This window comes from Sphaerodactylus townsendi, linkage group LG03 (genome assembly GCF_021028975.2).
Source record: "Sphaerodactylus townsendi isolate TG3544 linkage group LG03, MPM_Stown_v2.3, whole genome shotgun sequence".
Taxonomy (NCBI): Eukaryota; Metazoa; Chordata; class Lepidosauria; order Squamata; family Sphaerodactylidae; genus Sphaerodactylus; species Sphaerodactylus townsendi.
In genome coordinates, this window is record NC_059427.1 from 167,532,635 (window position 1) to 167,560,606 (window position 27,972).

Here is a 27,972-nt window from a genome sequence, read left to right on the forward strand (position 1 = left end):
TTACCAATAAAGGCTTTTTAACCTTCCAGTCATAGAGTCTGATTTGCATCCTAGATCCTGAAACGGTAAACGTGACGGCACAAACGCAGCTGGCGGCCCAATTGACTGAACGCTTCCACACTTTTACTGAACTACTAACATTTTAAAAAATGTACAATGGAGCTCAACACACGAGCTGCATTCAAATTCCAGAATCAACAATTCTCTTACACTGGTACCAAATTCCAAGAACCGGGTCTATAAATGCGATATATACCATCTGAATCGTTCAGCTTAATGTCACAGAGTCCTTAGTATAGAAAATCCACAAGCCAGCCAGCCACATTTGTGCAATTGTGGGTACTGTTCCAGATTTAGTTGCACGACTCACCCCCATTTGTGTTTGATGAGGGGGACAGAGAAACTGGCCAGGGAGGAGGCCCAGATTTTTCCTGCCCCCCTGGCACCTCCTTCACCTTTATCCAGCACAGCCCAGCCTGCCCGCTCCTCCCAGTAGCTTGTGCAGCACCCACAGAAATGTAGTTCAACAGATTGCAACAGATCACATTTCACCATCGTCACCAGTGCAAAAACAAACAAAAACCTCCTTGCAAGTAGACGCCTAGCAGAGCAAGATTGGTCAAGGCAGTAGGTTTTCAAATGCAGGCAAGCATTCAAAAGTGAAACTCCACACCTGCGGCCCACACCTGTCCCCCTCATTCTACTGCTTTGTTCTACACCACACAAAAAAGCGGCGGCAGCTGCCTCCCATGTCCACTGCTGTTTGGCCAATGGCACCCAACCGCTTGCACCTGGCTCTTTAAGCAAAGGCGGGCCAATCTTTTGCCTTTCACTCCGATCTGCATCCGTTTGAAGCTTGGCTACATCAGACACATTTCACCTTCAAAGGACTTCAACAAGTGTGCCGCTACACAGGGAAGGAGATGCACAGAAGGTGAGGATTTAGGTCAATCCTTTTTTTTTCTTTTGAAGCTGCCGGAGCAGAAGAACCCCCCGGAGTTGGTCCAAATCCTACTCAGCAACGGGAACAAGCCCTGCAGAATTTTTTTTGCTTTAGAACACTGATTATATCTAGTCCGCTATACAGGTCACTTTCTCCTCACTTATTCTCCCCAGATTCCCAGGATAGGGAAAACTAGGCACTTAAACCCATAGAAAATTATCTTTGGGGGGTCACTGTCTAGAGCAGGGGTCCCCAACCTTTTTGAGGGTGTGGACACCGTTGGGATCTTGGGACAGGGCTGGGGGGGGAAGCTACAAAATGACTGCTGCTGGAGGCTCAGCTAACCACAAAGTGGCTATGTAACTCTACTCTGTCTCAGAAAAAGATGTCAGTATGGTCAGCTGAGGTGCAGCGGTCGAGAAAATTGTATGCTTCCACCTCAGAATATAGTCCGGAATGAATATGAGAATTACTCATTTTTATGTGCTGCTTTTGTCAAACCACTACTTTGTGCATTATTGAACCCTGTACTTTCATATAAAGAGCATTTATTTTTACTTTTAAATGAATGAGGGGTGGGGGGAGCAGAGCTAGGTAGGCACTAGGCCCAGGCGGAGCATTCTACAACAAAAAAGGTCCAGCACGTCGAGTTCTGTGGTGAAGGAATATACACAACCCTACTAACATCTTTTTCTGACTAAGGAGTGATTCTATGCCTATTAAAGGTTAATAAATAAATAAATAAATAAAAAGGAGTGATTAACATTTCAGAAAGTAGCTCTAACTCAGTGGTGGCGAACCTATGGCACGGGTGCCAGAGGTGGCATTGGGAAACCCTCTCTGTGGGCACTTGTGCCAAACACACCCGCACATCTAGGCTGGCCCTGGAGCCACTGGAAGCTCTGATTATTAGCAGCATTTAAACCTAAGACCTAGTTTTGGGGAAGCAGTGTACGTAACCCTGTTAAGCGCTTTTAAACCCCACTGATTTTCATGCGAAGAACTAAAGCGCGATCCTTTACCTGGGAGCAAGCTCGGTTGCTGGCAATGGGGCTTGCTTCTGAGCAAACCCTCCTAGGGTCCTGATTCACCCATTGGAAGAGTTGCCCGGTTGCTTCAAAGCAAAGCCACCGACTTCCACCAAGCTTTCTCCCGAGTAACGCAGGCCTCAGAGCCAACCATTTTTCTCTAAACTAAAACCTCAGTATTCAGGTTAGATTGCCGTGTTGGCACCTTGCGATAAATAAGTGGGTTTTGGGTTGCAGTTTGGGCACTCGGTCTCGAAAAGGTTCGCCATCACTGCTCTAACTGTTTTCAGAGGGTCCCTGTGTTTTGCAGTAGATCAGTTAGTTTCTGATCCAGTAGCACCTTGGAGACCAACAACAATTTCCAGGATAGAAGCTTTCGAGAGTCAAAACTCCTCCAATTAGATCTCAAAGAACTTCCTTTGATATCTGATGAAGGGAGCTTTGATTCTCAAAGAGTTATTCCCCCCCCCCCCAAAAAAAATCTTGATGCTCTGTAAGTTGCTATTGGACTCAAATCTAAATGTTCTGTTTGACAAGATGCCTTTTAAAATGAACCTACTGCTTACAAATATTTTCTTATATATCTACAGCTTCCCTTATCCATTTTGTACATTAGATTTATAGCCTGCCCTTTCTCAGCTGCGTTCGGGCCCAGGGTGGGCCACAACATAATTAAAACACGAATAAAACAATTAAAACCATCATTACAGTTCCATGTTTAAACTTTTAAGTCTTCCTGGCGTCCTTAAATTGCAAATTCTGCCGGGAGCAGTCGGAGTAGGCGGGCAGAAGGAAATAAGACGACGAAGGGGAAAAAAGGACAAATAGTTGAAAACAAAATGGAGATAGAGAAGCCAGCAAGACGGAACCAGGCGCTCCCTAAAGACATTCAGCTGGCTCATGGAAACGATGGCGCCCATGGGCAGAGGCATAGGGAGGGGAACCACAGCCCGGGGCAAAATGGCTCCCAGGCCTGTCTGCCACGCCCCCTGTGAGGCCACGCCCCCTGCGCCTGCTTAAAAAACAACCTTTATTAACATATAGAGCCAGTGGGCCTATGCATTCAGGCACAGGGTGGGCCACCTCTGGGCTTCTGTAGTCTGGGCTTCTGAGGCACTCATGCCCGGCCTGGCAGGGGGACATGACTATATGGGGGGCCATTTTGCAACCCCCACGTGACCTACAACGGTGGCGCCCAGAACAAATGTCCCCGGATGTCCCCATTGTAGCTACGCTACTACCCGTGGAAGTCATGTTGGAAACCCCTTACCTAGTCTACATACAGCAGCTACTTTCTAAAGCACTGATAATCACCAAGGGCTAGAACCTCAATTTCATCATCATGAAGGTGTGGAGAGCAGGGAAACCTACCTGCTTTGCTGCAATCCACCGTGAAGGAATTCTTCTGTCCCACAAAGCCCTTGCTGAGGCCGAGCCCCTTGGCCACAACTTTGCTGGCGTCGGAAGCAAACTTGGGCGCCGCTCCCTCGGGCTTGGCCATGCCGTCCATGAAGACTGAGGACGTCTCGTGGAGGCTGTGGCTGCTCACCAAGCGAGCTCCTGCCACAAGAGGGAGAGAGGAAGGAAGATGAGGAGAGCATTATGCCCTCTGCCCCTTCAACGTCAGACCAAAGCCATGGACTCTACGCCAACATGGAACAGGAGCCTTTAGCTAGGGGTGCTAGACAGTTTTGGGGAACTGGCAGGAGCCTTGTGAAAGGGCAGCATCCCAGGGGAAAACTTAAAGAAAAGTTCATTCTCAGTTACTTGGTGGAAGCTCTGACCATAGAGTTCCTCACAGTTGCTAGAGCTACCTTTGTCCCTTCTGGGTAGCTCTAAGAATTGCCATGAACTTTATGGTCCAAACATCCTGTAAGAAGACGAGGCCTTGCTTTTCTTTTTACATTTTCTCCCCCATGGCTCTTGAGTCCTCCAAGAGGACCTACCTCCTAGGACAGTGGTGGCGGACCTATGGCACTCCAGATGTTCATGGACTATAATTCCCAATTGGCCATGCTGGCAGGGGCTGATGGGAATTGTAGTCCATGAACATCTCCTAGGACAGTGGTGGCGGACCTATGGCACTCCAGATGTTCATGGACTATAATTCCCATCCCAGATGTTCATGGACTATAATTCCCAATTGGCCATGCTGGCAGGGGCTGATGGGAATTGTAGTCCGCTTGAACACCCCCAGTAGACAGTGGCATGACCTATGCGTACCCAGATGTTCATGGACTATATTTCTCAGATGTTCATGGACTATACCTCTGCACTGGCCAGTGCTTGAAGGCTGATGGGAATTGTAGTCCATGAACATCTGGAGTGCCATAGGTCCACCATCACTGTCCTAGGAGAACCTGACATCTCAGAGCCGCCGCAGCGCTTACCTGTGATTTTGGCCTTGAAGGGGCTGCCAGCGATGTGGTACGGGCCGCCATATTTAATGGAGATGAGGTAGCTGCCTGGCGCCATGGGCGTGTAGATGACCTTGTAGCCCTCTGGATACTCCTGGCAGTCCATCTTCACTTTTGAGGGACCATCGATGGTGACCGCCAGAGCCCCAGGACCAGCATTGGTAGTGTTGACAATAAACTCAGCCGGGCTTCCTACAGGGGAGGAAATGAGCAGAAATCCCGGGTGAGACGAGCCACTTCCTGCTTCGGCGTCTGGATGCCGGCTTCCCGCTCCTGTTTCCTCGGCACTTACCTGTCACGCCGCCCTCCAAGCCAGGCCCGTAGGCAGACACCATCCCCGGGTCCCCAGCCTGGCCTACTTCCCCGACACGGATCTTAAAGGGGCTGCCAGGAATGTGGCTGCCGTTGAACTTGACGTCGACGGAGTAGATGCCGTTCTCGCGGGGGATGAAGCGGACTGCATATTTGTCTGCAGCGAGACACAGGAGGAGAAAGGGTGGGCTTAACAGGCCGCATGGCAAGCGAGCAGAAGGGGCAGCAGCGCGGATGGATGTCAGGAGAGAACACCAGAAACGCAAACAGCCAGACACCAGCAAAGTTATCGAAATATCAGTACAATTTACCAGCCCGACCCAGCTTATGCCCAGACACACCTTAGCAGGCCAAGTTAAGGTACGTGGGGCCAGGTTAGCAAAGTTTCGCTTTTGGTCGGACTCAAATCCTGGGGAAAGGTGACTTAATTTTAGAGAAGTCTGGTGTTCTCAACCTTCCAACTGACTGTACTAACATCTTTTTGTGAAACGGAGTATAACAGAAGTGGAATAACCCAATGCACAATAAGAGACATTGCAGAGATATTTGGTTTGTGTTATGCGTCCTGGATTGCAGCATTTGCCATTTGGAGTAGAGACTTTTCTTCTTTTTTTTGAAAATTTTATTAAACTTTTAAGGGATATTAAACTTTTAAGCGTTTGGGACTCTTTCGTTTGGAGAGGAGACGGCTGAGGGGGGATATGATTGAAGTCTATAAAATTATGCACGGGGTAGAAAATGTTGACAGAGAGAAATTTTTCTCTCTTTCTCACAATACTAGAACCAGGGGGCATTCATTGAAAATGCTGGGGGGAAGAATTAGGACAAATAAAAGGAAACACTTCTTCACGCAACGTGTGATTGGTGTTTGGAATATGCTGCCACAGGAGGTGGTGATGGCCACTAACCTGGATAACTTTAAAAGGGGCTTGGACAGATTTATGGAGAAGTTGATCTATGGCTACCAATCTTGATCCTGTTTGATCTGAGATTGCAAACGCCTTAGCAGACCAAGTGATCGGGAGCAACAGCCGCAGAAGGCCATTGCTTTCACATCCTGCATGTGAGCTCCCAAAGGCACCTGGTGGGCCACTGTAAGTAGCAGAGAGCTGGACTAGATGGACTCTGGTCTGATCCAGCAGGCTAGTTCTTATGTTCTGTTCCCCACTTCCCACTGTTCAAGCTCACGTTCTGTGGCGTCTCCCCTCCCTCCCTAGCTGACTCAGGTTTCCAGCTGATCATGTGTTCTTAAAATAATACAATTTGCAGACTTTGGCAGTCTCAGTTTGCCTAGGTCAGTGGTTCTCAACCTTCCTAATGCTGCGACCCTTTAATACAGTTCCTCATGTTGTGCTGACCCCCAACCCTAACATTTATCCATTTTACAGATGGAGAACACTGATGCAGAGAGTCTTAGGCGACCCCTGTGAAAGGGTCGTTCGACCCCCAAAGGGGTCCTGACCCACAGGTCCCGAACCACTGGCCTAGGTGCTCTCCAGGGTTAAGGGTTTGACCCCTATTCAGCTCTGTTATTTGAAACCACTGCTACTTCCATTCTGTTACTAGTCTGTCTCAGAAAAAGATGTTAGTAGGGTTATATATTCCTCTGCCACAGAACTCAACACGCAAGACCTTCTTTGTTGTGCGATGCCCCACCTGGGTCTTAGTGCCTACCCTAGACCTGCTCCTCACCATCTGTTTGAAAGTAACAATATCACTATAAATACTATATCACTATAAAAACAATATCACTATAAATTCAATAATGCACAGAATAAAGGCAGCGTGCAAATATGAATGATAATTGTCACATTAATTTGGGACTATGTTCTAACGCAGAACTATACCATTTTCTTGACCACTGCACCTCAATTGGCCCTACTAACATATTATTCTGAGACAGAGTATAGCATTTAAAGGAGCAGTTTGTTCTTGTCCTATGTCTTGTTCTTGCACTTGTCTCTTAAAATGATGAGAAAGAAGGGAGCCCGGTTTTAAACAGCAAAATCAAGACCAGAAGAAAGGATTAAACGCTCCCCACACAACCCAGAGGCAAACTGAGGCTGAGTGGACCAAGATATAGGACAGTGATGGCGAACCTTTTTGAGACCGAGTGCCCAAACTGCAACCCAAAACCCACTTATTTATCGCAAAGTGCCAACACAGCAATTTAACCTGAATACTGAGGTTTTAGTATAGAAAAAACGGTTGGCTCCAAGGCGCGTGTTACTTGGGAGTAAGCTTGGTGGTAGTTGGTGGCTTTGCTTTGAAGCAACCGTGCAACACTTCGAATGGGTGAATCACGACCCTAGGAGGGTTTACTCAGAAGCAAGCCCCATTGCCAGCAACTGAGCTTACTCCCAGGTAAAGGATCATGCTTTTGTTCTTCCCATGAAAATCAGTAGGGTTTAACAGCGCTTAACAGGGCTACCTACACTGCTTCCCCAAAACTAGGCCTTAGGTTTAGTGCTAATAATCTCCCTGAAATAATTGCATTATTATCACATGACGAGCTCTGTGCACGCGTGCCCACAGAGAGGGCTCTGAGTGCCACCTCTGGCACCCGTGCCATAGGTTCGCCACCACTGATATAGGTTCCCACCCTGACATTGAGCTGGCTAGGCTGGCAGGAGGGTGAAACTAAAGGGAAGAAATGGGCCGGGGGAAATGGACAGGGGAGAGCCCTGAGGGGGTTGGGGCCCCCCGGAAGAGACCCTCCCTCTTTCTCCAAATTTCTGCAATTCAGACAACAGAGAGGAAGTGATCCCTACACTGTGGAATGCCCTGAAGTCTGTCCTCTTCACCTGGGCGTTTGGCTGATTCTCTCTGGGCTTACATGCTGCCGCCCGACCAATGTATCCGTCCGTCCTTCGTGGGTGGATGCAGGTGACTTTAGTTTGTTTCTGGGTTTTTAGGATGGGGTTTTATTGTGATTTTACCGCTGAGGGATTTGACTGCCGTGTGGTTTTTATTGTAATCCACCCTGAGACCATGATAAAGGACGGGTAATAAATGAATAGGGAAAAAAATAGAATAATACCTCCATACGTGGCGCATAATTAAATTGCGATGGAACCTCTGGATGGCCGAACCTTATCCTAAAGCCGGGCAGAACAACTTAACTCTGCCTCACAGGCCCTGAGGTATTGAGAATTTAATGGCACACCGGAGATACTGGACAACTGCTGACCTTGTTTGATTTGGACAACTGCTGACCGGATTTGATTCCCAGCTCTGCTGCCTGAGCTGTGGAGGCTTATCTGGGGAATTCAGATTAGCCTGTGCACTCCCACACACGCCAGCTGGGTGACCTTGGGCTAGTCACAGCTTCTCGGAGCACTCTCAGCCCCACCCACCTCACAGGGTGTTTGTTGTGAGGGGGGAAGGGCAAGGAGATTGTCAGCCCCTTTGAGTCTCCAGCAGGAGAGAAAGGGGGGATATAAATCCAAACTCTTCTTCTTCTTGTTTCTGGGTCTGGTTCAAGGCATTGGTTACCACTTTCAGAACTCGGTGCCATCTAGGCCTCGCATCTGGGATAGCATTCATCTTCATGCAAAACCAGATCATAAAGAATGGAGTCCTGTTACACTCTTGAGTAGGGCCTCCTCAACAACGGAGCCACAAGTGCCTTCCAAAAGGAAGCACGATCCATTTCAAACGTGATGGAAGAGCTTTATGATCCCTCAGGTCAGACCTGGGCATTATACGGCCCGTGGGCCATATCCAGCCCGCCGGATGACCCTGACTGGCCCCCCTGCCATGCTGGGGAGCAAGGCGCCTTTGAAAGCCCCGCAGAAGCCGGTTGCCTTGGCTGCCGGCTTCTGCGGGGCTTTCAAAAGCGCCTCGCCCCCTGCCTTTTGGCCCAGCCCTCCACAATATTTTCTGTTTCTTATGCGGCCCCATGGAAAAAAGAATTGCCCACCCCTGCCTCAGGTCATATTCCAAGGTAGGTACAGATGAGGAGACGCAGTGGTAAATGGCAGGGTACCCCGACCAAGCCCAGAGCACCCAAACTGAGCTCAGACTATCTGGACCAAGCATCTATGAGCTAGCTCACAGAGGCCTCGCTTCTAGCAACCAGTTTGCCCACCGTCGGGCATTTATGTTAGCCAGATTCAACAGTTTTCCTTCAGCCTCTACCAATGGAAGGTATCACCAAATTCCAAAACAACAAAGACACTGTCGCTGTAGCTCCACTGACTCTCTTACCCATGTCCTCCTAGAGTGCCAAATAAATGCAGATGCGCGTCTCAGATTAATCCACCCTTTATTAGTGGCGAGGAAAATCTCTAACCCTACTGTTGCCATACGTTTTCTTCTTGGAGATTACAATGCTCATACAACACGTATGGTAGCTCTATACCCGACAACCATTTTAAATGTGCTAAATTTTATTCCCATTTTTATTACTTTTAACTGTATTTTTAAAAATATATATATATTATACCAGTATGCTAAACCAAATTGGTTCATTATTATTTGGCACAGAATCAAATTTTTAAATATCCAATATGACACATAAAACAAACGAACTTTTATAAAAGATAGGTATCTTCTCCTAATGTGTATAATATTCGGCATGGTAGGATACCTATTGCTGTATTATTTTGCTTTTAACTTGCTAAACAGATCTATTTCTATTGCAATTTTATATTAGATTGTATTTTTACATTGATGTGTGGGGGTATTTACTGTCATTTGCTCTGGCAATTTCTTTTTTTAAAAAAATCTGAAGTGATTTGAACCCCTCGAAGTCAACCGTCAAGTTATGTGGACTATTTCCTTGCTACTGAACTATACTTGAGACTGCAGAATGTGTCTGTGTAAATCCTGATCTATCTATGCCTATTAAAGGTTAATACAGATAAAGATAAAGATCTAGCAACCAGCAAGAGAGCTTTGGCTGGAAAGAACCCCACAGAGAGTTTTTCTGGCTTCTACCCCACCTCTGGAACTTCCTCCCACTGGGATTCCTTTCCAGATGGCCTTGCCCAAGTCAAATCAGAAACGGCGTCACAGCGAGCGGCACTATTGAGAAGTCAATTTTATCTGAAGTTTGTTACGTCGTAAAACCCGCCTTGGACACTTTTCAGCTGGAAACCGGGTCTAGTCAACGAGCTGCCGTGGACATTGCGTGGTTTTTTGATGCCAATTGGCCCATTCGTCTCAATTCAGTGTTACAATTGCCTTAGTTGACACTACAGGAAGTAGCTGAGCTTGCAAATAATGCTATGTATGTACATGCCTTCAAGCTACAACCAACTTATGGGGCCTCAAGCAAGGCAAGTGAGAAGCAGAGGTGGTTTGCCAGGGCCTTCCTCTACAGAGTCTTCATTCATTCATTCATTCATTCATTCATTCATTCATTCATTCATTCATTCATTCATTCATTCATTCATTCATTAGATTTTTATACCACCCTATCCCCGAGGGGCTCCGGGCGGTGTACAAAAATAAACATAATATAACATAAAATGGCTAAATCTTTAAAAGCAGCGATAAAACAGTAAAAGCTAAATCTTATAAATACAATAAAAATACAATAAAAATACAATAATATAAATGGTGTCCAGAAGCTCCATATTCAAAATCCTCTCCCCTAAGGCAGGGAGTGAAATGGCAGGTCCCAGATAGTAGAGGGCCATGAGGTAGAGGGCGATGAAAGGGGGGAGGGGGCACCATCAGCGGCCGTTTCCTCCAAAGGCCCGGCGGAACAGCTCCGTCTTACAGGCCCTGCGGAACTCACCAAGGTCCCGCAGGGTCCGGACAGTTGGAGGAAGAGGATTTGAGTCCGAACCCATTCCATTCCGCACCCCGCAAATACAGCACCTGCCAACATATCTTTTAACAGTATCTTAAAATACTTTCTTCAAAATATCTTCAAAATACTTTTCCCAGCCAGCCCATTTTGTGGATGGTTCCTAACTTTCCCCTGTCAGGGGCTGTGGAAATAGAAGCCAGCGATGTCCACGCTCACCGAAACCAGACCTTTCTGAGCAGAACGATATCAGGGGAAGTGAAAGATGCAACCGGGAGCTGAAGGAACCGCAGCGGCTCCTCATTTGCTCCTGGGCCGAATTTAAGGTGTTGACATTGATGTGAAAGAAGAAGAAGAGTTTGGATTTATATCCCCCTTTCTCTCCTGTAGGAGACTCAAAGGCGCTTACAATCTCCTTGCCCTTCCCCTCTCACAACAAACACCCTGTGAGGTAGGTGGGGCTGAGAGAGCTCCGAGAAGCTGTGACTAGCCCAAGGTCACCGAGCTGGAGTGTGTGGGAGTGCACAGGCTAATCTGAATTCCCCAGATAAGCCTCCACAGCTCAGGCGGCAGAGCTGGGAATCAAACTCGGTTCCTCCAGATCAGAGTGCACCTGCTCTTAGCCACTGCTCTTAGCCACTATGCCACTGCTGCTCCCAGCAGGGCCCGGCCTACATGAAGCGCCTGCACCCATATGTACCTGCCCAGGTACTGAGGGGGAGCCATTACTAATGGTACCTCCCCCGCTGAGGTGTAGGGGGGTGGGTGGACAGTTGCACCTGGGAGGGTTTCTTTGTGATTGCCCCCTGACTCTAGAATAGTCTCCTTTCGGAGATTCACCCTGCGCAGACCCTTTCTGAGGTTAGGCACTTGGCGAAGACCTTCCTCTTTGCCCAGGCATTTGGTTAGCCTCCCTGGAAACCCCCTCAACAGCTGCTGGTCTGCAGGATGGGGTGTGTGTGTGTTATTTTATAATGTCGTTTTTATTGTTGTTTAAATGGTAATATTTTATTCATGATGTTTATATTGTTTCTGACCTTTGTAAGCCGCCTAGAGACACGAGTAGGGGGAGGGGTACCAATATTATAAATTAAAATTTAAAATTATGCCTCGCTCTCCTAGAGCTGCCGACTGAGAAAATCCTGGAGGTGGGGCAGGGAAGAGCCGGTGGGAGCCTGAAGTACCGGGGGGGGGGGGGGCAACCTCAGCAGGCTATTAAGCTCCACAGCCCACCCTCCAGAGCAGTTATTGGTGCCAGGGGAACTGATCTGTTAGCAAAGATCACTGTCATTCTAGGGCCGTGGTGGCGAACCTTTGGCACTCCAGATGTCATGGACTACAATTCCCATCAGCCCCTGCCAGCATGGCCAATTGTGGTGGGGGGGGGGGGGGGTGGGGGGGGGGGGGTTGGGGGGGGGGGTGTGGGGGGGGGGGGGGGTGGGGGGGGGGGGGGGTGGGGGGGGGGGGGGGGGGGGGGGGGGGGGGGTGTGGGGGGGGGGGGGTGGGGGGGGGGGGGGGTGGGGGGGGGGGGGGGTGGGGGGGGGGGGGGGTGGGGGGGGGGGGGGGTGGGGGGGGGGGGGGGTGGGGGGGGGGGGGGGTGGGGGGGGGGGGGGGTGGGGGGGGGGGGGGGTGGGGGGGGGGGGGGGTGGGGGGGGGGGGGGGTGGGGGGGGGGGGGGGTGGGGGGGGGGGGGGGTGGGGGGGGGGGGGGGTGGGGGGGGGGGGGGGTGGGGGGGGGGGGGGGTGGGGGGGGGGGGGGGTGGGGGGGGGGGGGGGTGGGGGGGGGGGGGGGTGGGGGGGGGGGGGGGTGGGGGGGGGGGGGGGTGGGGGGGGGGGGGGGTGGGGGGGGGGGGGGGTGGGGGGGGGGGGGGGTGGGGGGGGGGGGGGGTGGGGGGGGGGGGGGGTGGGGGGGGGGGGGGGTGGGGGGGGGGGGGGGTGGGGGGGGGGGGGGGTGGGGGGGGGGGGGGGTGGGGGGGGGGGGGGGTGGGGGGGGGGGGGGGTGGGGGGGGGGGGGGGTGGGGGGGGGGGGGGGTGGGGGGGGGGGGGGGTGGGGGGGGGGGGGGGTGGGGGGGGGGGGGGGTGGGGGGGGGGGGGGGTGGGGGGGGGGGGGGGTGGGGGGGGGGGGGGGTGGGGGGGGGGGGGGGTGGGGGGGGGGGGGGGTGGGGGGGGGGGGGGGTGGGGGGGGGGGGGGGTGGGGGGGGGGGGGGGTGGGGGGGGGGGGGGGTGGGGGGGGGGGGGGGTGGGGGGGGGGGGGGGTGGGGGGGGGGGGGGGTGGGGGGGGGGGGGGGTGGGGGGGGGGGGGGGTGGGGGGGGGGGGGGGTGGGGGGGGGGGGGGGTGGGGGGGGGGGGGGGTGGGGGGGGGGGGGGGTGGGGGGGGGGGGGGGTGGGGGGGGGGGGGGGTGGGGGGGGGGGGGGGTGGGGGGGGGGGGGGGTGGGGGGGGGGGGGGGTGGGGGGGGGGGGGGGTGGGGGGGGGGGGGGGTGGGGGGGGGGGGGGGTGGGGGGGGGGGGGGGTGGGGGGGGGGGGGGGTGGGGGGGGGGGGGGGTGGGGGGGGGGGGGGGTGGGGGGGGGGGGGGGTGGGGGGGGGGGGGGGTGGGGGGGGGGGGGGGTGGGGGGGGGGGGGGGTGGGGGGGGGGGGGGGTGGGGGGGGGGGGGGGTGGGGGGGGGGGGGGGTGGGGGGGGGGGGGGGTGGGGGGGGGGGGGGGTGGGGGGGGGGGGGGGTGGGGGGGGGGGGGGGTGGGGGGGGGGGGGGGTGGGGGGGGGGGGGGGTGGGGGGGGGGGGGGGTGGGGGGGGGGGGGGGTGGGGGGGGGGGGGGGTGGGGGGGGGGGGGGGTGGGGGGGGGGGGGGGTGGGGGGGGGGGGGGGTGGGGGGGGGGGGGGGTGGGGGGGGGGGGGGGTGGGGGGGGGGGGGGGTGGGGGGGGGGGGGGGTGGGGGGGGGGGGGGGTGGGGGGGGGGGGGGGTGGGGGGGGGGGGGGGTGGGGGGGGGGGGGGGTGGGGGGGGGGGGGGGTGGGGGGGGGGGGGGGTGGGGGGGGGGGGGGGTGGGGGGGGGGGGGGGTGGGGGGGGGGGGGGGTGGGGGGGGGGGGGGGTGGGGGGGGGGGGGGGTGGGGGGGGGGGGGGGTGGGGGGGGGGGGGGGTGGGGGGGGGGGGGGGTGGGGGGGGGGGGGGGTGGGGGGGGGGGGGGGTGGGGGGGGGGGGGGGTGGGGGGGGGGGGGGGTGGGGGGGGGGGGGGGTGGGGGGGGGGGGGGGTGGGGGGGGGGGGGGGTGGGGGGGGGGGGGGGTGGGGGGGGGGGGGGGTGGGGGGGGGGGGGGGTGGGGGGGGGGGGGGGTGGGGGGGGGGGGGGGTGGGGGGGGGGGGGGGTGGGGGGGGGGGGGGGTGGGGGGGGGGGGGGGTGGGGGGGGGGGGGGGTGGGGGGGGGGGGGGGTGGGGGGGGGGGGGGGTGGGGGGGGGGGGGGGTGGGGGGGGGGGGGGGTGGGGGGGGGGGGGGGTGGGGGGGGGGGGGGGTGGGGGGGGGGGGGGGTGGGGGGGGGGGGGGGTGGGGGGGGGGGGGGGTGGGGGGGGGGGGGGGTGGGGGGGGGGGGGGGTGGGGGGGGGGGGGGGTGGGGGGGGGGGGGGGTGGGGGGGGGGGGGGGTGGGGGGGGGGGGGGGTGGGGGGGGGGGGGGGTGGGGGGGGGGGGGGGTGGGGGGGGGGGGGGGTGGGGGGGGGGGGGGGTGGGGGGGGGGGGGGGTGGGGGGGGGGGGGGGTGGGGGGGGGGGGGGGTGGGGGGGGGGGGGGGTGGGGGGGGGGGGGGGTGGGGGGGGGGGGGGGTGGGGGGGGGGGGGGGTGGGGGGGGGGGGGGGTGGGGGGGGGGGGGGGTGGGGGGGGGGGGGGGTGGGGGGGGGGGGGGGTGGGGGGGGGGGGGGGTGGGGGGGGGGGGGGGTGGGGGGGGGGGGGGGTGGGGGGGGGGGGGGGTGGGGGGGGGGGGGGGTGGGGGGGGGGGGGGGTGGGGGGGGGGGGGGGTGGGGGGGGGGGGGGGTGGGGGGGGGGGGGGGTGGGGGGGGGGGGGGGTGGGGGGGGGGGGGGGTGGGGGGGGGGGGGGGTGGGGGGGGGGGGGGGTGGGGGGGGGGGGGGGTGGGGGGGGGGGGGGGTGGGGGGGGGGGGGGGTGGGGGGGGGGGGGGGTGGGGGGGGGGGGGGGTGGGGGGGGGGGGGGGTGGGGGGGGGGGGGGGTGGGGGGGGGGGGGGGTGGGGGGGGGGGGGGGTGGGGGGGGGGGGGGGTGGGGGGGGGGGGGGGTGGGGGGGGGGGGGGGTGGGGGGGGGGGGGGGTGGGGGGGGGGGGGGGTGGGGGGGGGGGGGGGTGGGGGGGGGGGGGGGTGGGGGGGGGGGGGGGTGGGGGGGGGGGGGGGTGGGGGGGGGGGGGGGTGGGGGGGGGGGGGGGTGGGGGGGGGGGGGGGTGGGGGGGGGGGGGGGTGGGGGGGGGGGGGGGTGGGGGGGGGGGGGGGTGGGGGGGGGGGGGGGTGGGGGGGGGGGGGGGTGGGGGGGGGGGGGGGTGGGGGGGGGGGGGGGTGGGGGGGGGGGGGGGTGGGGGGGGGGGGGGGTGGGGGGGGGGGGGGGTGGGGGGGGGGGGGGGTGGGGGGGGGGGGGGGTGGGGGGGGGGGGGGGTGGGGGGGGGGGGGGGTGGGGGGGGGGGGGGGTGGGGGGGGGGGGGGGTGGGGGGGGGGGGGGGTGGGGGGGGGGGGGGGTGGGGGGGGGGGGGGGTGGGGGGGGGGGGGGGTGGGGGGGGGGGGGGGTGGGGGGGGGGGGGGGTGGGGGGGGGGGGGGGTGGGGGGGGGGGGGGGTGGGGGGGGGGGGGGGTGGGGGGGGGGGGGGGTGGGGGGGGGGGGGGGTGGGGGGGGGGGGGGGTGGGGGGGGGGGGGGGTGGGGGGGGGGGGGGGTGGGGGGGGGGGGGGGTGGGGGGGGGGGGGGGTGGGGGGGGGGGGGGGTGGGGGGGGGGGGGGGTGGGGGGGGGGGGGGGTGGGGGGGGGGGGGGGTGGGGGGGGGGGGGGGTGGGGGGGGGGGGGGGTGGGGGGGGGGGGGGGTGGGGGGGGGGGGGGGTGGGGGGGGGGGGGGGTGGGGGGGGGGGGGGGTGGGGGGGGGGGGGGGTGGGGGGGGGGGGGGGTGGGGGGGGGGGGGGGTGGGGGGGGGGGGGGGTGGGGGGGGGGGGGGGTGGGGGGGGGGGGGGGTGGGGGGGGGGGGGGGTGGGGGGGGGGGGGGGTGGGGGGGGGGGGGGGTGGGGGGGGGGGGGGGTGGGGGGGGGGGGGGGTGGGGGGGGGGGGGGGTGGGGGGGGGGGGGGGTGGGGGGGGGGGGGGGTGGGGGGGGGGGGGGGTGGGGGGGGGGGGGGGTGGGGGGGGGGGGGGGTGGGGGGGGGGGGGGGTGGGGGGGGGGGGGGGTGGGGGGGGGGGGGGGTGGGGGGGGGGGGGGGTGGGGGGGGGGGGGGGTGGGGGGGGGGGGGGGTGGGGGGGGGGGGGGGTGGGGGGGGGGGGGGGTGGGGGGGGGGGGGGGTGGGGGGGGGGGGGGGTGGGGGGGGGGGGGGGTGGGGGGGGGGGGGGGTGGGGGGGGGGGGGGGTGGGGGGGGGGGGGGGTGGGGGGGGGGGGGGGTGGGGGGGGGGGGGGGTGGGGGGGGGGGGGGGTGGGGGGGGGGGGGGGTGGGGGGGGGGGGGGGTGGGGGGGGGGGGGGGTGGGGGGGGGGGGGGGTGGGGGGGGGGGGGGGTGGGGGGGGGGGGGGGTGGGGGGGGGGGGGGGTGGGGGGGGGGGGGGGTGGGGGGGGGGGGGGGTGGGGGGGGGGGGGGGTGGGGGGGGGGGGGGGTGGGGGGGGGGGGGGGTGGGGGGGGGGGGGGGTGGGGGGGGGGGGGGGTGGGGGGGGGGGGGGGTGGGGGGGGGGGGGGGTGGGGGGGGGGGGGGGTGGGGGGGGGGGGGGGTGGGGGGGGGGGGGGGTGGGGGGGGGGGGGGGTGGGGGGGGGGGGGGGTGGGGGGGGGGGGGGGTGGGGGGGGGGGGGGGTGGGGGGGGGGGGGGGTGGGGGGGGGGGGGGGTGGGGGGGGGGGGGGGTGGGGGGGGGGGGGGGTGGGGGGGGGGGGGGGTGGGGGGGGGGGGGGGTGGGGGGGGGGGGGGGTGGGGGGGGGGGGGGGTGGGGGGGGGGGGGGGTGGGGGGGGGGGGGGGTGGGGGGGGGGGGGGGTGGGGGGGGGGGGGGGTGGGGGGGGGGGGGGGTGGGGGGGGGGGGGGGTGGGGGGGGGGGGGGGTGGGGGGGGGGGGGGGTGGGGGGGGGGGGGGGTGGGGGGGGGGGGGGGTGGGGGGGGGGGGGGGTGGGGGGGGGGGGGGGTGGGGGGGGGGGGGGGTGGGGGGGGGGGGGGGTGGGGGGGGGGGGGGGTGGGGGGGGGGGGGGGTGGGGGGGGGGGGGGGTGGGGGGGGGGGGGGGTGGGGGGGGGGGGGGGTGGGGGGGGGGGGGGGTGGGGGGGGGGGGGGGTGGGGGGGGGGGGGGGTGGGGGGGGGGGGGGGTGGGGGGGGGGGGGGGTGGGGGGGGGGGGGGGTGGGGGGGGGGGGGGGTGGGGGGGGGGGGGGGTGGGGGGGGGGGGGGGTGGGGGGGGGGGGGGGTGGGGGGGGGGGGGGGTGGGGGGGGGGGGGGGTGGGGGGGGGGGGGGGTGGGGGGGGGGGGGGGTGGGGGGGGGGGGGGGTGGGGGGGGGGGGGGGTGGGGGGGGGGGGGGGTGGGGGGGGGGGGGGGTGGGGGGGGGGGGGGGTGGGGGGGGGGGGGGGTGGGGGGGGGGGGGGGTGGGGGGGGGGGGGGGTGGGGGGGGGGGGGGGTGGGGGGGGGGGGGGGTGGGGGGGGGGGGGGGTGGGGGGGGGGGGGGGTGGGGGGGGGGGGGGGTGGGGGGGGGGGGGGGTGGGGGGGGGGGGGGGTGGGGGGGGGGGGGGGTGGGGGGGGGGGGGGGTGGGGGGGGGGGGGGGTGGGGGGGGGGGGGGGTGGGGGGGGGGGGGGGTGGGGGGGGGGGGGGGTGGGGGGGGGGGGGGGTGGGGGGGGGGGGGGGTGGGGGGGGGGGGGGGTGGGGGGGGGGGGGGGTGGGGGGGGGGGGGGGTGGGGGGGGGGGGGGGTGGGGGGGGGGGGGGGTGGGGGGGGGGGGGGGTGGGGGGGGGGGGGGGTGGGGGGGGGGGGGGGTGGGGGGGGGGGGGGGTGGGGGGGGGGGGGGGTGGGGGGGGGGGGGGGTGGGGGGGGGGGGGGGTGGGGGGGGGGGGGGGTGGGGGGGGGGGGGGGTGGGGGGGGGGGGGGGTGGGGGGGGGGGGGGGTGGGGGGGGGGGGGGGTGGGGGGGGGGGGGGGTGGGGGGGGGGGGGGGTGGGGGGGGGGGGGGGTGGGGGGGGGGGGGGGTGGGGGGGGGGGGGGGTGGGGGGGGGGGGGGGTGGGGGGGGGGGGGGGTGGGGGGGGGGGGGGGTGGGGGGGGGGGGGGGTGGGGGGGGGGGGGGGTGGGGGGGGGGGGGGGTGGGGGGGGGGGGGGGTGGGGGGGGGGGGGGGTGGGGGGGGGGGGGGGTGGGGGGGGGGGGGGGTGGGGGGGGGGGGGGGTGGGGGGGGGGGGGGGTGGGGGGGGGGGGGGGTGGGGGGGGGGGGGGGTGGGGGGGGGGGGGGGTGGGGGGGGGGGGGGGTGGGGGGGGGGGGGGGTGGGGGGGGGGGGGGGTGGGGGGGGGGGGGGGTGGGGGGGGGGGGGGGTGGGGGGGGGGGGGGGTGGGGGGGGGGGGGGGTGGGGGGGGGGGGGGGTGGGGGGGGGGGGGGGTGGGGGGGGGGGGGGGTGGGGGGGGGGGGGGGTGGGGGGGGGGGGGGGTGGGGGGGGGGGGGGGTGGGGGGGGGGGGGGGTGGGGGGGGGGGGGGGTGGGGGGGGGGGGGGGTGGGGGGGGGGGGGGGTGGGGGGGGGGGGGGGTGGGGGGGGGGGGGGGTGGGGGGGGGGGGGGGTGGGGGGGGGGGGGGGTGGGGGGGGGGGGGGGTGGGGGGGGGGGGGGGTGGGGGGGGGGGGGGGTGGGGGGGGGGGGGGGTGGGGGGGGGGGGGGGTGGGGGGGGGGGGGGGTGGGGGGGGGGGGGGGTGGGGGGGGGGGGGGGTGGGGGGGGGGGGGGGTGGGGGGGGGGGGGGGTGGGGGGGGGGGGGGGTGGGGGGGGGGGGGGGTGGGGGGGGGGGGGGGTGGGGGGGGGGGGGGGTGGGGGGGGGGGGGGGTGGGGGGGGGGGGGGGTGGGGGGGGGGGGGGGTGGGGGGGGGGGGGGGTGGGGGGGGGGGGGGGTGGGGGGGGGGGGGGGTGGGGGGGGGGGGGGGTGGGGGGGGGGGGGGGTGGGGGGGGGGGGGGGTGGGGGGGGGGGGGGGTGGGGGGGGGGGGGGGTGGGGGGGGGGGGGGGTGGGGGGGGGGGGGGGTGGGGGGGGGGGGGGGTGGGGGGGGGGGGGGGTGGGGGGGGGGGGGGGTGGGGGGGGGGGGGGGTGGGGGGGGGGGGGGGTGGGGGGGGGGGGGGGTGGGGGGGGGGGGGGGTGGGGGGGGGGGGGGGTGGGGGGGGGGGGGGGTGGGGGGGGGGGGGGGTGGGGGGGGGGGGGGGTGGGGGGGGGGGGGGGTGGGGGGGGGGGGGGGTGGGGGGGGGGGGGGGTGGGGGGGGGGGGGGGTGGGGGGGGGGGGGGGTGGGGGGGGGGGGGGGTGGGGGGGGGGGGGGGTGGGGGGGGGGGGGGGTGGGGGGGGGGGGGGGTGGGGGGGGGGGGGGGTGGGGGGGGGGGGGGGTGGGGGGGGGGGGGGGTGGGGGGGGGGGGGGGTGGGGGGGGGGGGGGGTGGGGGGGGGGGGGGGTGGGGGGGGGGGGGGGTGGGGGGGGGGGGGGGTGGGGGGGGGGGGGGGTGGGGGGGGGGGGGGGTGGGGGGGGGGGGGGGTGGGGGGGGGGGGGGGTGGGGGGGGGGGGGGGTGGGGGGGGGGGGGGGTGGGGGGGGGGGGGGGTGGGGGGGGGGGGGGGTGGGGGGGGGGGGGGGTGGGGGGGGGGGGGGGTGGGGGGGGGGGGGGGTGGGGGGGGGGGGGGGTGGGGGGGGGGGGGGGTGGGGGGGGGGGGGGGTGGGGGGGGGGGGGGGTGGGGGGGGGGGGGGGTGGGGGGGGGGGGGGGTGGGGGGGGGGGGGGGTGGGGGGGGGGGGGGGTGGGGGGGGGGGGGGGTGGGGGGGGGGGGGGGTGGGGGGGGGGGGGGGTGGGGGGGGGGGGGGGTGGGGGGGGGGGGGGGTGGGGGGGGGGGGGGGTGGGGGGGGGGGGGGGTGGGGGGGGGGGGGGGTGGGGGGGGGGGGGGGTGGGGGGGGGGGGGGGTGGGGGGGGGGGGGGGTGGGGGGGGGGGGGGGTGGGGGGGGGGGGGGGTGGGGGGGGGGGGGGGTGGGGGGGGGGGGGGGTGGGGGGGGGGGGGGGTGGGGGGGGGGGGGGGTGGGGGGGGGGGGGGGTGGGGGGGGGGGGGGGTGGGGGGGGGGGGGGGTGGGGGGGGGGGGGGGTGGGGGGGGGGGGGGGTGGGGGGGGGGGGGGGTGGGGGGGGGGGGGGGTGGGGGGGGGGGGGGGTGGGGGGGGGGGGGGGTGGGGGGGGGGGGGGGTGGGGGGGGGGGGGGGTGGGGGGGGGGGGGGGTGGGGGGGGGGGGGGGTGGGGGGGGGGGGGGGTGGGGGGGGGGGGGGGTGGGGGGGGGGGGGGGTGGGGGGGGGGGGGGGTGGGGGGGGGGGGGGGTGGGGGGGGGGGGGGGTGGGGGGGGGGGGGGGTGGGGGGGGGGGGGGGTGGGGGGGGGGGGGGGTGGGGGGGGGGGGGGGTGGGGGGGGGGGGGGGTGGGGGGGGGGGGGGGTGGGGGGGGGGGGGGGTGGGGGGGGGGGGGGGTGGGGGGGGGGGGGGGTGGGGGGGGGGGGGGGTGGGGGGGGGGGGGGGTGGGGGGGGGGGGGGGTGGGGGGGGGGGGGGGTGGGGGGGGGGGGGGGTGGGGGGGGGGGGGGGTGGGGGGGGGGGGGGGTGGGGGGGGGGGGGGGTGGGGGGGGGGGGGGGTGGGGGGGGGGGGGGGTGGGGGGGGGGGGGGGTGGGGGGGGGGGGGGGTGGGGGGGGGGGGGGGTGGGGGGGGGGGGGGGTGGGGGGGGGGGGGGGTGGGGGGGGGGGGGGGTGGGGGGGGGGGGGGGTGGGGGGGGGGGGGGGTGGGGGGGGGGGGGGGTGGGGGGGGGGGGGGGTGGGGGGGGGGGGGGGTGGGGGGGGGGGGGGGTGGGGGGGGGGGGGGGTGGGGGGGGGGGGGGGTGGGGGGGGGGGGGGGTGGGGGGGGGGGGGGGTGGGGGGGGGGGGGGGTGGGGGGGGGGGGGGGTGGGGGGGGGGGGGGGTGGGGGGGGGGGGGGGTGGGGGGGGGGGGGGGTGGGGGGGGGGGGGGGTGGGGGGGGGGGGGGGTGGGGGGGGGGGGGGGTGGGGGGGGGGGGGGGTGGGGGGGGGGGGGGGTGGGGGGGGGGGGGGGTGGGGGGGGGGGGGGGTGGGGGGGGGGGGGGGTGGGGGGGGGGGGGGGTGGGGGGGGGGGGGGGTGGGGGGGGGGGGGGGTGGGGGGGGGGGGGGGTGGGGGGGGGGGGGGGTGGGGGGGGGGGGGGGTGGGGGGGGGGGGGGGTGGGGGGGGGGGGGGGTGGGGGGGGGGGGGGGTGGGGGGGGGGGGGGGTGGGGGGGGGGGGGGGTGGGGGGGGGGGGGGGTGGGGGGGGGGGGGGGTGGGGGGGGGGGGGGGTGGGGGGGGGGGGGGGTGGGGGGGGGGGGGGGTGGGGGGGGGGGGGGGTGGGGGGGGGGGGGGGTGGGGGGGGGGGGGGGTGGGGGGGGGGGGGGGTGGGGGGGGGGGGGGGTGGGGGGGGGGGGGGGTGGGGGGGGGGGGGGGTGGGGGGGGGGGGGGGTGGGGGGGGGGGGGGGTGGGGGGGGGGGGGGGTGGGGGGGGGGGGGGGTGGGGGGGGGGGGGGGTGGGGGGGGGGGGGGGTGGGGGGGGGGGGGGGTGGGGGGGGGGGGGGGTGGGGGGGGGGGGGGGTGGGGGGGGGGGGGGGTGGGGGGGGGGGGGGGTGGGGGGGGGGGGGGGTGGGGGGGGGGGGGGGTGGGGGGGGGGGGGGGTGGGGGGGGGGGGGGGTGGGGGGGGGGGGGGGTGGGGGGGGGGGGGGGTGGGGGGGGGGGGGGGTGGGGGGGGGGGGGGGTGGGGGGGGGGGGGGGTGGGGGGGGGGGGGGGTGGGGGGGGGGGGGGGTGGGGGGGGGGGGGGGTGGGGGGGGGGGGGGGTGGGGGGGGGGGGGGGTGGGGGGGGGGGGGGGTGGGGGGGGGGGGGGGTGGGGGGGGGGGGGGGTGGGGGGGGGGGGGGGTGGGGGGGGGGGGGGGTGGGGGGGGGGGGGGGTGGGGGGGGGGGGGGGTGGGGGGGGGGGGGGGTGGGGGGGGGGGGGGGTGGGGGGGGGGGGGGGTGGGGGGGGGGGGGGGTGGGGGGGGGGGGGGGTGGGGGGGGGGGGGGGTGGGGGGGGGGGGGGGTGGGGGGGGGGGGGGGTGGGGGGGGGGGGGGGTGGGGGGGGGGGGGGGTGGGGGGGGGGGGGGGTGGGGGGGGGGGGGGGTGGGGGGGGGGGGGGGTGGGGGGGGGGGGGGGTGGGGGGGGGGGGGGGTGGGGGGGGGGGGGGGTGGGGGGGGGGGGGGGTGGGGGGGGGGGGGGGTGGGGGGGGGGGGGGGTGGGGGGGGGGGGGGGTGGGGGGGGGGGGGGGTGGGGGGGGGGGGGGGTGGGGGGGGGGGGGGGTGGGGGGGGGGGGGGGTGGGGGGGGGGGGGGGTGGGGGGGGGGGGGGGTGGGGGGGGGGGGGGGTGGGGGGGGGGGGGGGTGGGGGGGGGGGGGGGTGGGGGGGGGGGGGGGTGGGGGGGGGGGGGGGTGGGGGGGGGGGGGGGTGGGGGGGGGGGGGGGTGGGGGGGGGGGGGGGTGGGGGGGGGGGGGGGTGGGGGGGGGGGGGGGTGGGGGGGGGGGGGGGTGGGGGGGGGGGGGGGTGGGGGGGGGGGGGGGTGGGGGGGGGGGGGGGTGGGGGGGGGGGGGGGTGGGGGGGGGGGGGGGTGGGGGGGGGGGGGGGTGGGGGGGGGGGGGGGTGGGGGGGGGGGGGGGTGGGGGGGGGGGGGGGTGGGGGGGGGGGGGGGTGGGGGGGGGGGGGGGTGGGGGGGGGGGGGGGTGGGGGGGGGGGGGGGTGGGGGGGGGGGGGGGTGGGGGGGGGGGGGGGTGGGGGGGGGGGGGGGTGGGGGGGGGGGGGGGTGGGGGGGGGGGGGGGTGGGGGGGGGGGGGGGTGGGGGGGGGGGGGGGTGGGGGGGGGGGGGGGTGGGGGGGGGGGGGGGTGGGGGGGGGGGGGGGTGGGGGGGGGGGGGGGTGGGGGGGGGGGGGGGTGGGGGGGGGGGGGGGTGGGGGGGGGGGGGGGTGGGGGGGGGGGGGGGTGGGGGGGGGGGGGGGTGGGGGGGGGGGGGGGTGGGGGGGGGGGGGGGTGGGGGGGGGGGGGGGTGGGGGGGGGGGGGGGTGGGGGGGGGGGGGGGTGGGGGGGGGGGGGGGTGGGGGGGGGGGGGGGTGGGGGGGGGGGGGGGTGGGGGGGGGGGGGGGTGGGGGGGGGGGGGGGTGGGGGGGGGGGGGGGTGGGGGGGGGGGGGGGTGGGGGGGGGGGGGGGTGGGGGGGGGGGGGGGTGGGGGGGGGGGGGGGTGGGGGGGGGGGGGGGTGGGGGGGGGGGGGGGTGGGGGGGGGGGGGGGTGGGGGGGGGGGGGGGTGGGGGGGGGGGGGGGTGGGGGGGGGGGGGGGTGGGGGGGGGGGGGGGTGGGGGGGGGGGGGGGTGGGGGGGGGGGGGGGTGGGGGGGGGGGGGGGTGGGGGGGGGGGGGGGTGGGGGGGGGGGGGGGTGGGGGGGGGGGGGGGTGGGGGGGGGGGGGGGTGGGGGGGGGGGGGGGTGGGGGGGGGGGGGGGTGGGGGGGGGGGGGGGTGGGGGGGGGGGGGGGTGGGGGGGGGGGGGGGTGGGGGGGGGGGGGGGTGGGGGGGGGGGGGGGTGGGGGGGGGGGGGGGTGGGGGGGGGGGGGGGTGGGGGGGGGGGGGGGTGGGGGGGGGGGGGGGTGGGGGGGGGGGGGGGTGGGGGGGGGGGGGGGTGGGGGGGGGGGGGGGTGGGGGGGGGGGGGGGTGGGGGGGGGGGGGGGTGGGGGGGGGGGGGGGTGGGGGGGGGGGGGGGTGGGGGGGGGGGGGGGTGGGGGGGGGGGGGGGTGGGGGGGGGGGGGGGTGGGGGGGGGGGGGGGTGGGGGGGGGGGGGGGTGGGGGGGGGGGGGGGTGGGGGGGGGGGGGGGTGGGGGGGGGGGGGGGTGGGGGGGGGGGGGGGTGGGGGGGGGGGGGGGTGGGGGGGGGGGGGGGTGGGGGGGGGGGGGGGTGGGGGGGGGGGGGGGTGGGGGGGGGGGGGGGTGGGGGGGGGGGGGGGTGGGGGGGGGGGGGGGTGGGGGGGGGGGGGGGTGGGGGGGGGGGGGGGTGGGGGGGGGGGGGGGTGGGGGGGGGGGGGGGTGGGGGGGGGGGGGGGTGGGGGGGGGGGGGGGTGGGGGGGGGGGGGGGTGGGGGGGGGGGGGGGTGGGGGGGGGGGGGGGTGGGGGGGGGGGGGGGTGGGGGGGGGGGGGGGTGGGGGGGGGGGGGGGTGGGGGGGGGGGGGGGTGGGGGGGGGGGGGGGTGGGGGGGGGGGGGGGTGGGGGGGGGGGGGGGTGGGGGGGGGGGGGGGTGGGGGGGGGGGGGGGTGGGGGGGGGGGGGGGTGGGGGGGGGGGGGGGTGGGGGGGGGGGGGGGTGGGGGGGGGGGGGGGTGGGGGGGGGGGGGGGTGGGGGGGGGGGGGGGTGGGGGGGGGGGGGGGTGGGGGGGGGGGGGGGTGGGGGGGGGGGGGGGTGGGGGGGGGGGGGGGTGGGGGGGGGGGGGGGTGGGGGGGGGGGGGGGTGGGGGGGGGGGGGGGTGGGGGGGGGGGGGGGTGGGGGGGGGGGGGGGTGGGGGGGGGGGGGGGTGGGGGGGGGGGGGGGTGGGGGGGGGGGGGGGTGGGGGGGGGGGGGGGTGGGGGGGGGGGGGGGTGGGGGGGGGGGGGGGTGGGGGGGGGGGGGGGTGGGGGGGGGGGGGGGTGGGGGGGGGGGGGGGTGGGGGGGGGGGGGGGTGGGGGGGGGGGGGGGTGGGGGGGGGGGGGGGTGGGGGGGGGGGGGGGTGGGGGGGGGGGGGGGTGGGGGGGGGGGGGGGTGGGGGGGGGGGGGGGTGGGGGGGGGGGGGGGTGGGGGGGGGGGGGGGTGGGGGGGGGGGGGGGTGGGGGGGGGGGGGGGTGGGGGGGGGGGGGGGTGGGGGGGGGGGGGGGTGGGGGGGGGGGGGGGTGGGGGGGGGGGGGGGTGGGGGGGGGGGGGGGTGGGGGGGGGGGGGGGTGGGGGGGGGGGGGGGTGGGGGGGGGGGGGGGTGGGGGGGGGGGGGGGTGGGGGGGGGGGGGGGTGGGGGGGGGGGGGGGTGGGGGGGGGGGGGGGTGGGGGGGGGGGGGGGTGGGGGGGGGGGGGGGTGGGGGGGGGGGGGGGTGGGGGGGGGGGGGGGTGGGGGGGGGGGGGGGTGGGGGGGGGGGGGGGTGGGGGGGGGGGGGGGTGGGGGGGGGGGGGGGTGGGGGGGGGGGGGGGTGGGGGGGGGGGGGGGTGGGGGGGGGGGGGGGTGGGGGGGGGGGGGGGTGGGGGGGGGGGGGGGTGGGGGGGGGGGGGGGTGGGGGGGGGGGGGGGTGGGGGGGGGGGGGGGTGGGGGGGGGGGGGGGTGGGGGGGGGGGGGGGTGGGGGGGGGGGGGGGTGGGGGGGGGGGGGGGTGGGGGGGGGGGGGGGTGGGGGGGGGGGGGGGTGGGGGGGGGGGGGGGTGGGGGGGGGGGGGGGTGGGGGGGGGGGGGGGTGGGGGGGGGGGGGGGTGGGGGGGGGGGGGGGTGGGGGGGGGGGGGGGTGGGGGGGGGGGGGGGTGGGGGGGGGGGGGGGTGGGGGGGGGGGGGGGTGGGGGGGGGGGGGGGTGGGGGGGGGGGGGGGTGGGGGGGGGGGGGGGTGGGGGGGGGGGGGGGTGGGGGGGGGGGGGGGTGGGGGGGGGGGGGGGTGGGGGGGGGGGGGGGTGGGGGGGGGGGGGGGTGGGGGGGGGGGGGGGTGGGGGGGGGGGGGGGTGGGGGGGGGGGGGGGTGGGGGGGGGGGGGGGTGGGGGGGGGGGGGGGTGGGGGGGGGGGGGGGTGGGGGGGGGGGGGGGTGGGGGGGGGGGGGGGTGGGGGGGGGGGGGGGTGGGGGGGGGGGGGGGTGGGGGGGGGGGGGGGTGGGGGGGGGGGGGGGTGGGGGGGGGGGGGGGTGGGGGGGGGGGGGGGTGGGGGGGGGGGGGGGTGGGGGGGGGGGGGGGTGGGGGGGGGGGGGGGTGGGGGGGGGGGGGGGTGGGGGGGGGGGGGGGTGGGGGGGGGGGGGGGTGGGGGGGGGGGGGGGTGGGGGGGGGGGGGGGTGGGGGGGGGGGGGGGTGGGGGGGGGGGGGGGTGGGGGGGGGGGGGGGTGGGGGGGGGGGGGGGTGGGGGGGGGGGGGGGTGGGGGGGGGGGGGGGTGGGGGGGGGGGGGGGTGGGGGGGGGGGGGGGTGGGGGGGGGGGGGGGTGGGGGGGGGGGGGGGTGGGGGGGGGGGGGGGTGGGGGGGGGGGGGGGTGGGGGGGGGGGGGGGTGGGGGGGGGGGGGGGTGGGGGGGGGGGGGGGTGGGGGGGGGGGGGGGTGGGGGGGGGGGGGGGTGGGGGGGGGGGGGGGTGGGGGGGGGGGGGGGTGGGGGGGGGGGGGGGTGGGGGGGGGGGGGGGTGGGGGGGGGGGGGGGTGGGGGGGGGGGGGGGTGGGGGGGGGGGGGGGTGGGGGGGGGGGGGGGTGGGGGGGGGGGGGGGTGGGGGGGGGGGGGGGTGGGGGGGGGGGGGGGTGGGGGGGGGGGGGGGTGGGGGGGGGGGGGGGTGGGGGGGGGGGGGGGTGGGGGGGGGGGGGGGTGGGGGGGGGGGGGGGTGGGGGGGGGGGGGGGTGGGGGGGGGGGGGGGTGGGGGGGGGGGGGGGTGGGGGGGGGGGGGGGTGGGGGGGGGGGGGGGTGGGGGGGGGGGGGGGTGGGGGGGGGGGGGGGTGGGGGGGGGGGGGGGTGGGGGGGGGGGGGGGTGGGGGGGGGGGGGGGTGGGGGGGGGGGGGGGTGGGGGGGGGGGGGGGTGGGGGGGGGGGGGGGTGGGGGGGGGGGGGGGTGGGGGGGGGGGGGGGTGGGGGGGGGGGGGGGTGGGGGGGGGGGGGGGTGGGGGGGGGGGGGGGTGGGGGGGGGGGGGGGTGGGGGGGGGGGGGGGTGGGGGGGGGGGGGGGTGGGGGGGGGGGGGGGTGGGGGGGGGGGGGGGTGGGGGGGGGGGGGGGTGGGGGGGGGGGGGGGTGGGGGGGGGGGGGGGTGGGGGGGGGGGGGGGTGGGGGGGGGGGGGGGTGGGGGGGGGGGGGGGTGGGGGGGGGGGGGGGTGGGGGGGGGGGGGGGTGGGGGGGGGGGGGGGTGGGGGGGGGGGGGGGTGGGGGGGGGGGGGGGTGGGGGGGGGGGGGGGTGGGGGGGGGGGGGGGTGGGGGGGGGGGGGGGTGGGGGGGGGGGGGGGTGGGGGGGGGGGGGGGTGGGGGGGGGGGGGGGTGGGGGGGGGGGGGGGTGGGGGGGGGGGGGGGTGGGGGGGGGGGGGGGTGGGGGGGGGGGGGGGTGGGGGGGGGGGGGGGTGGGGGGGGGGGGGGGTGGGGGGGGGGGGGGGTGGGGGGGGGGGGGGGTGGGGGGGGGGGGGGGTGGGGGGGGGGGGGGGTGGGGGGGGGGGGGGGTGGGGGGGGGGGGGGGTGGGGGGGGGGGGGGGTGGGGGGGGGGGGGGGTGGGGGGGGGGGGGGGTGGGGGGGGGGGGGGGTGGGGGGGGGGGGGGGTGGGGGGGGGGGGGGGTGGGGGGGGGGGGGGGTGGGGGGGGGGGGGGGTGGGGGGGGGGGGGGGTGGGGGGGGGGGGGGGTGGGGGGGGGGGGGGGTGGGGGGGGGGGGGGGTGGGGGGGGGGGGGGGTGGGGGGGGGGGGGGGTGGGGGGGGGGGGGGGTGGGGGGGGGGGGGGGTGGGGGGGGGGGGGGGTGGGGGGGGGGGGGGGTGGGGGGGGGGGGGGGTGGGGGGGGGGGGGGGTGGGGGGGGGGGGGGGTGGGGGGGGGGGGGGGTGGGGGGGGGGGGGGGTGGGGGGGGGGGGGGGTGGGGGGGGGGGGGGGTGGGGGGGGGGGGGGGTGGGGGGGGGGGGGGGTGGGGGGGGGGGGGGGTGGGGGGGGGGGGGGGTGGGGGGGGGGGGGGGTGGGGGGGGGGGGGGGTGGGGGGGGGGGGGGGTGGGGGGGGGGGGGGGTGGGGGGGGGGGGGGGTGGGGGGGGGGGGGGGTGGGGGGGGGGGGGGGTGGGGGGGGGGGGGGGTGGGGGGGGGGGGGGGTGGGGGGGGGGGGGGGTGGGGGGGGGGGGGGGTGGGGGGGGGGGGGGGTGGGGGGGGGGGGGGGTGGGGGGGGGGGGGGGTGGGGGGGGGGG

General features: G+C 74.3%; 1 protein-coding gene across 1 annotated transcript in view; it reads right to left on the reverse strand.

Annotated features, from left to right (window-relative positions):
* Positions 1–27,972, reverse strand: part of LOC125428004 (filamin-A-like) — a 157,813-nt gene that overhangs the window by 1,434 nt on the left and 128,407 nt on the right. Inside the window, 3 exon segments of the mRNA XM_048487578.1 lie at positions 3,343–3,531; positions 4,362–4,580; positions 4,681–5,149. Coding sequence (XP_048343535.1) covers positions 3,343–3,531; positions 4,362–4,580; positions 4,681–5,149 — 877 coding nt within the window.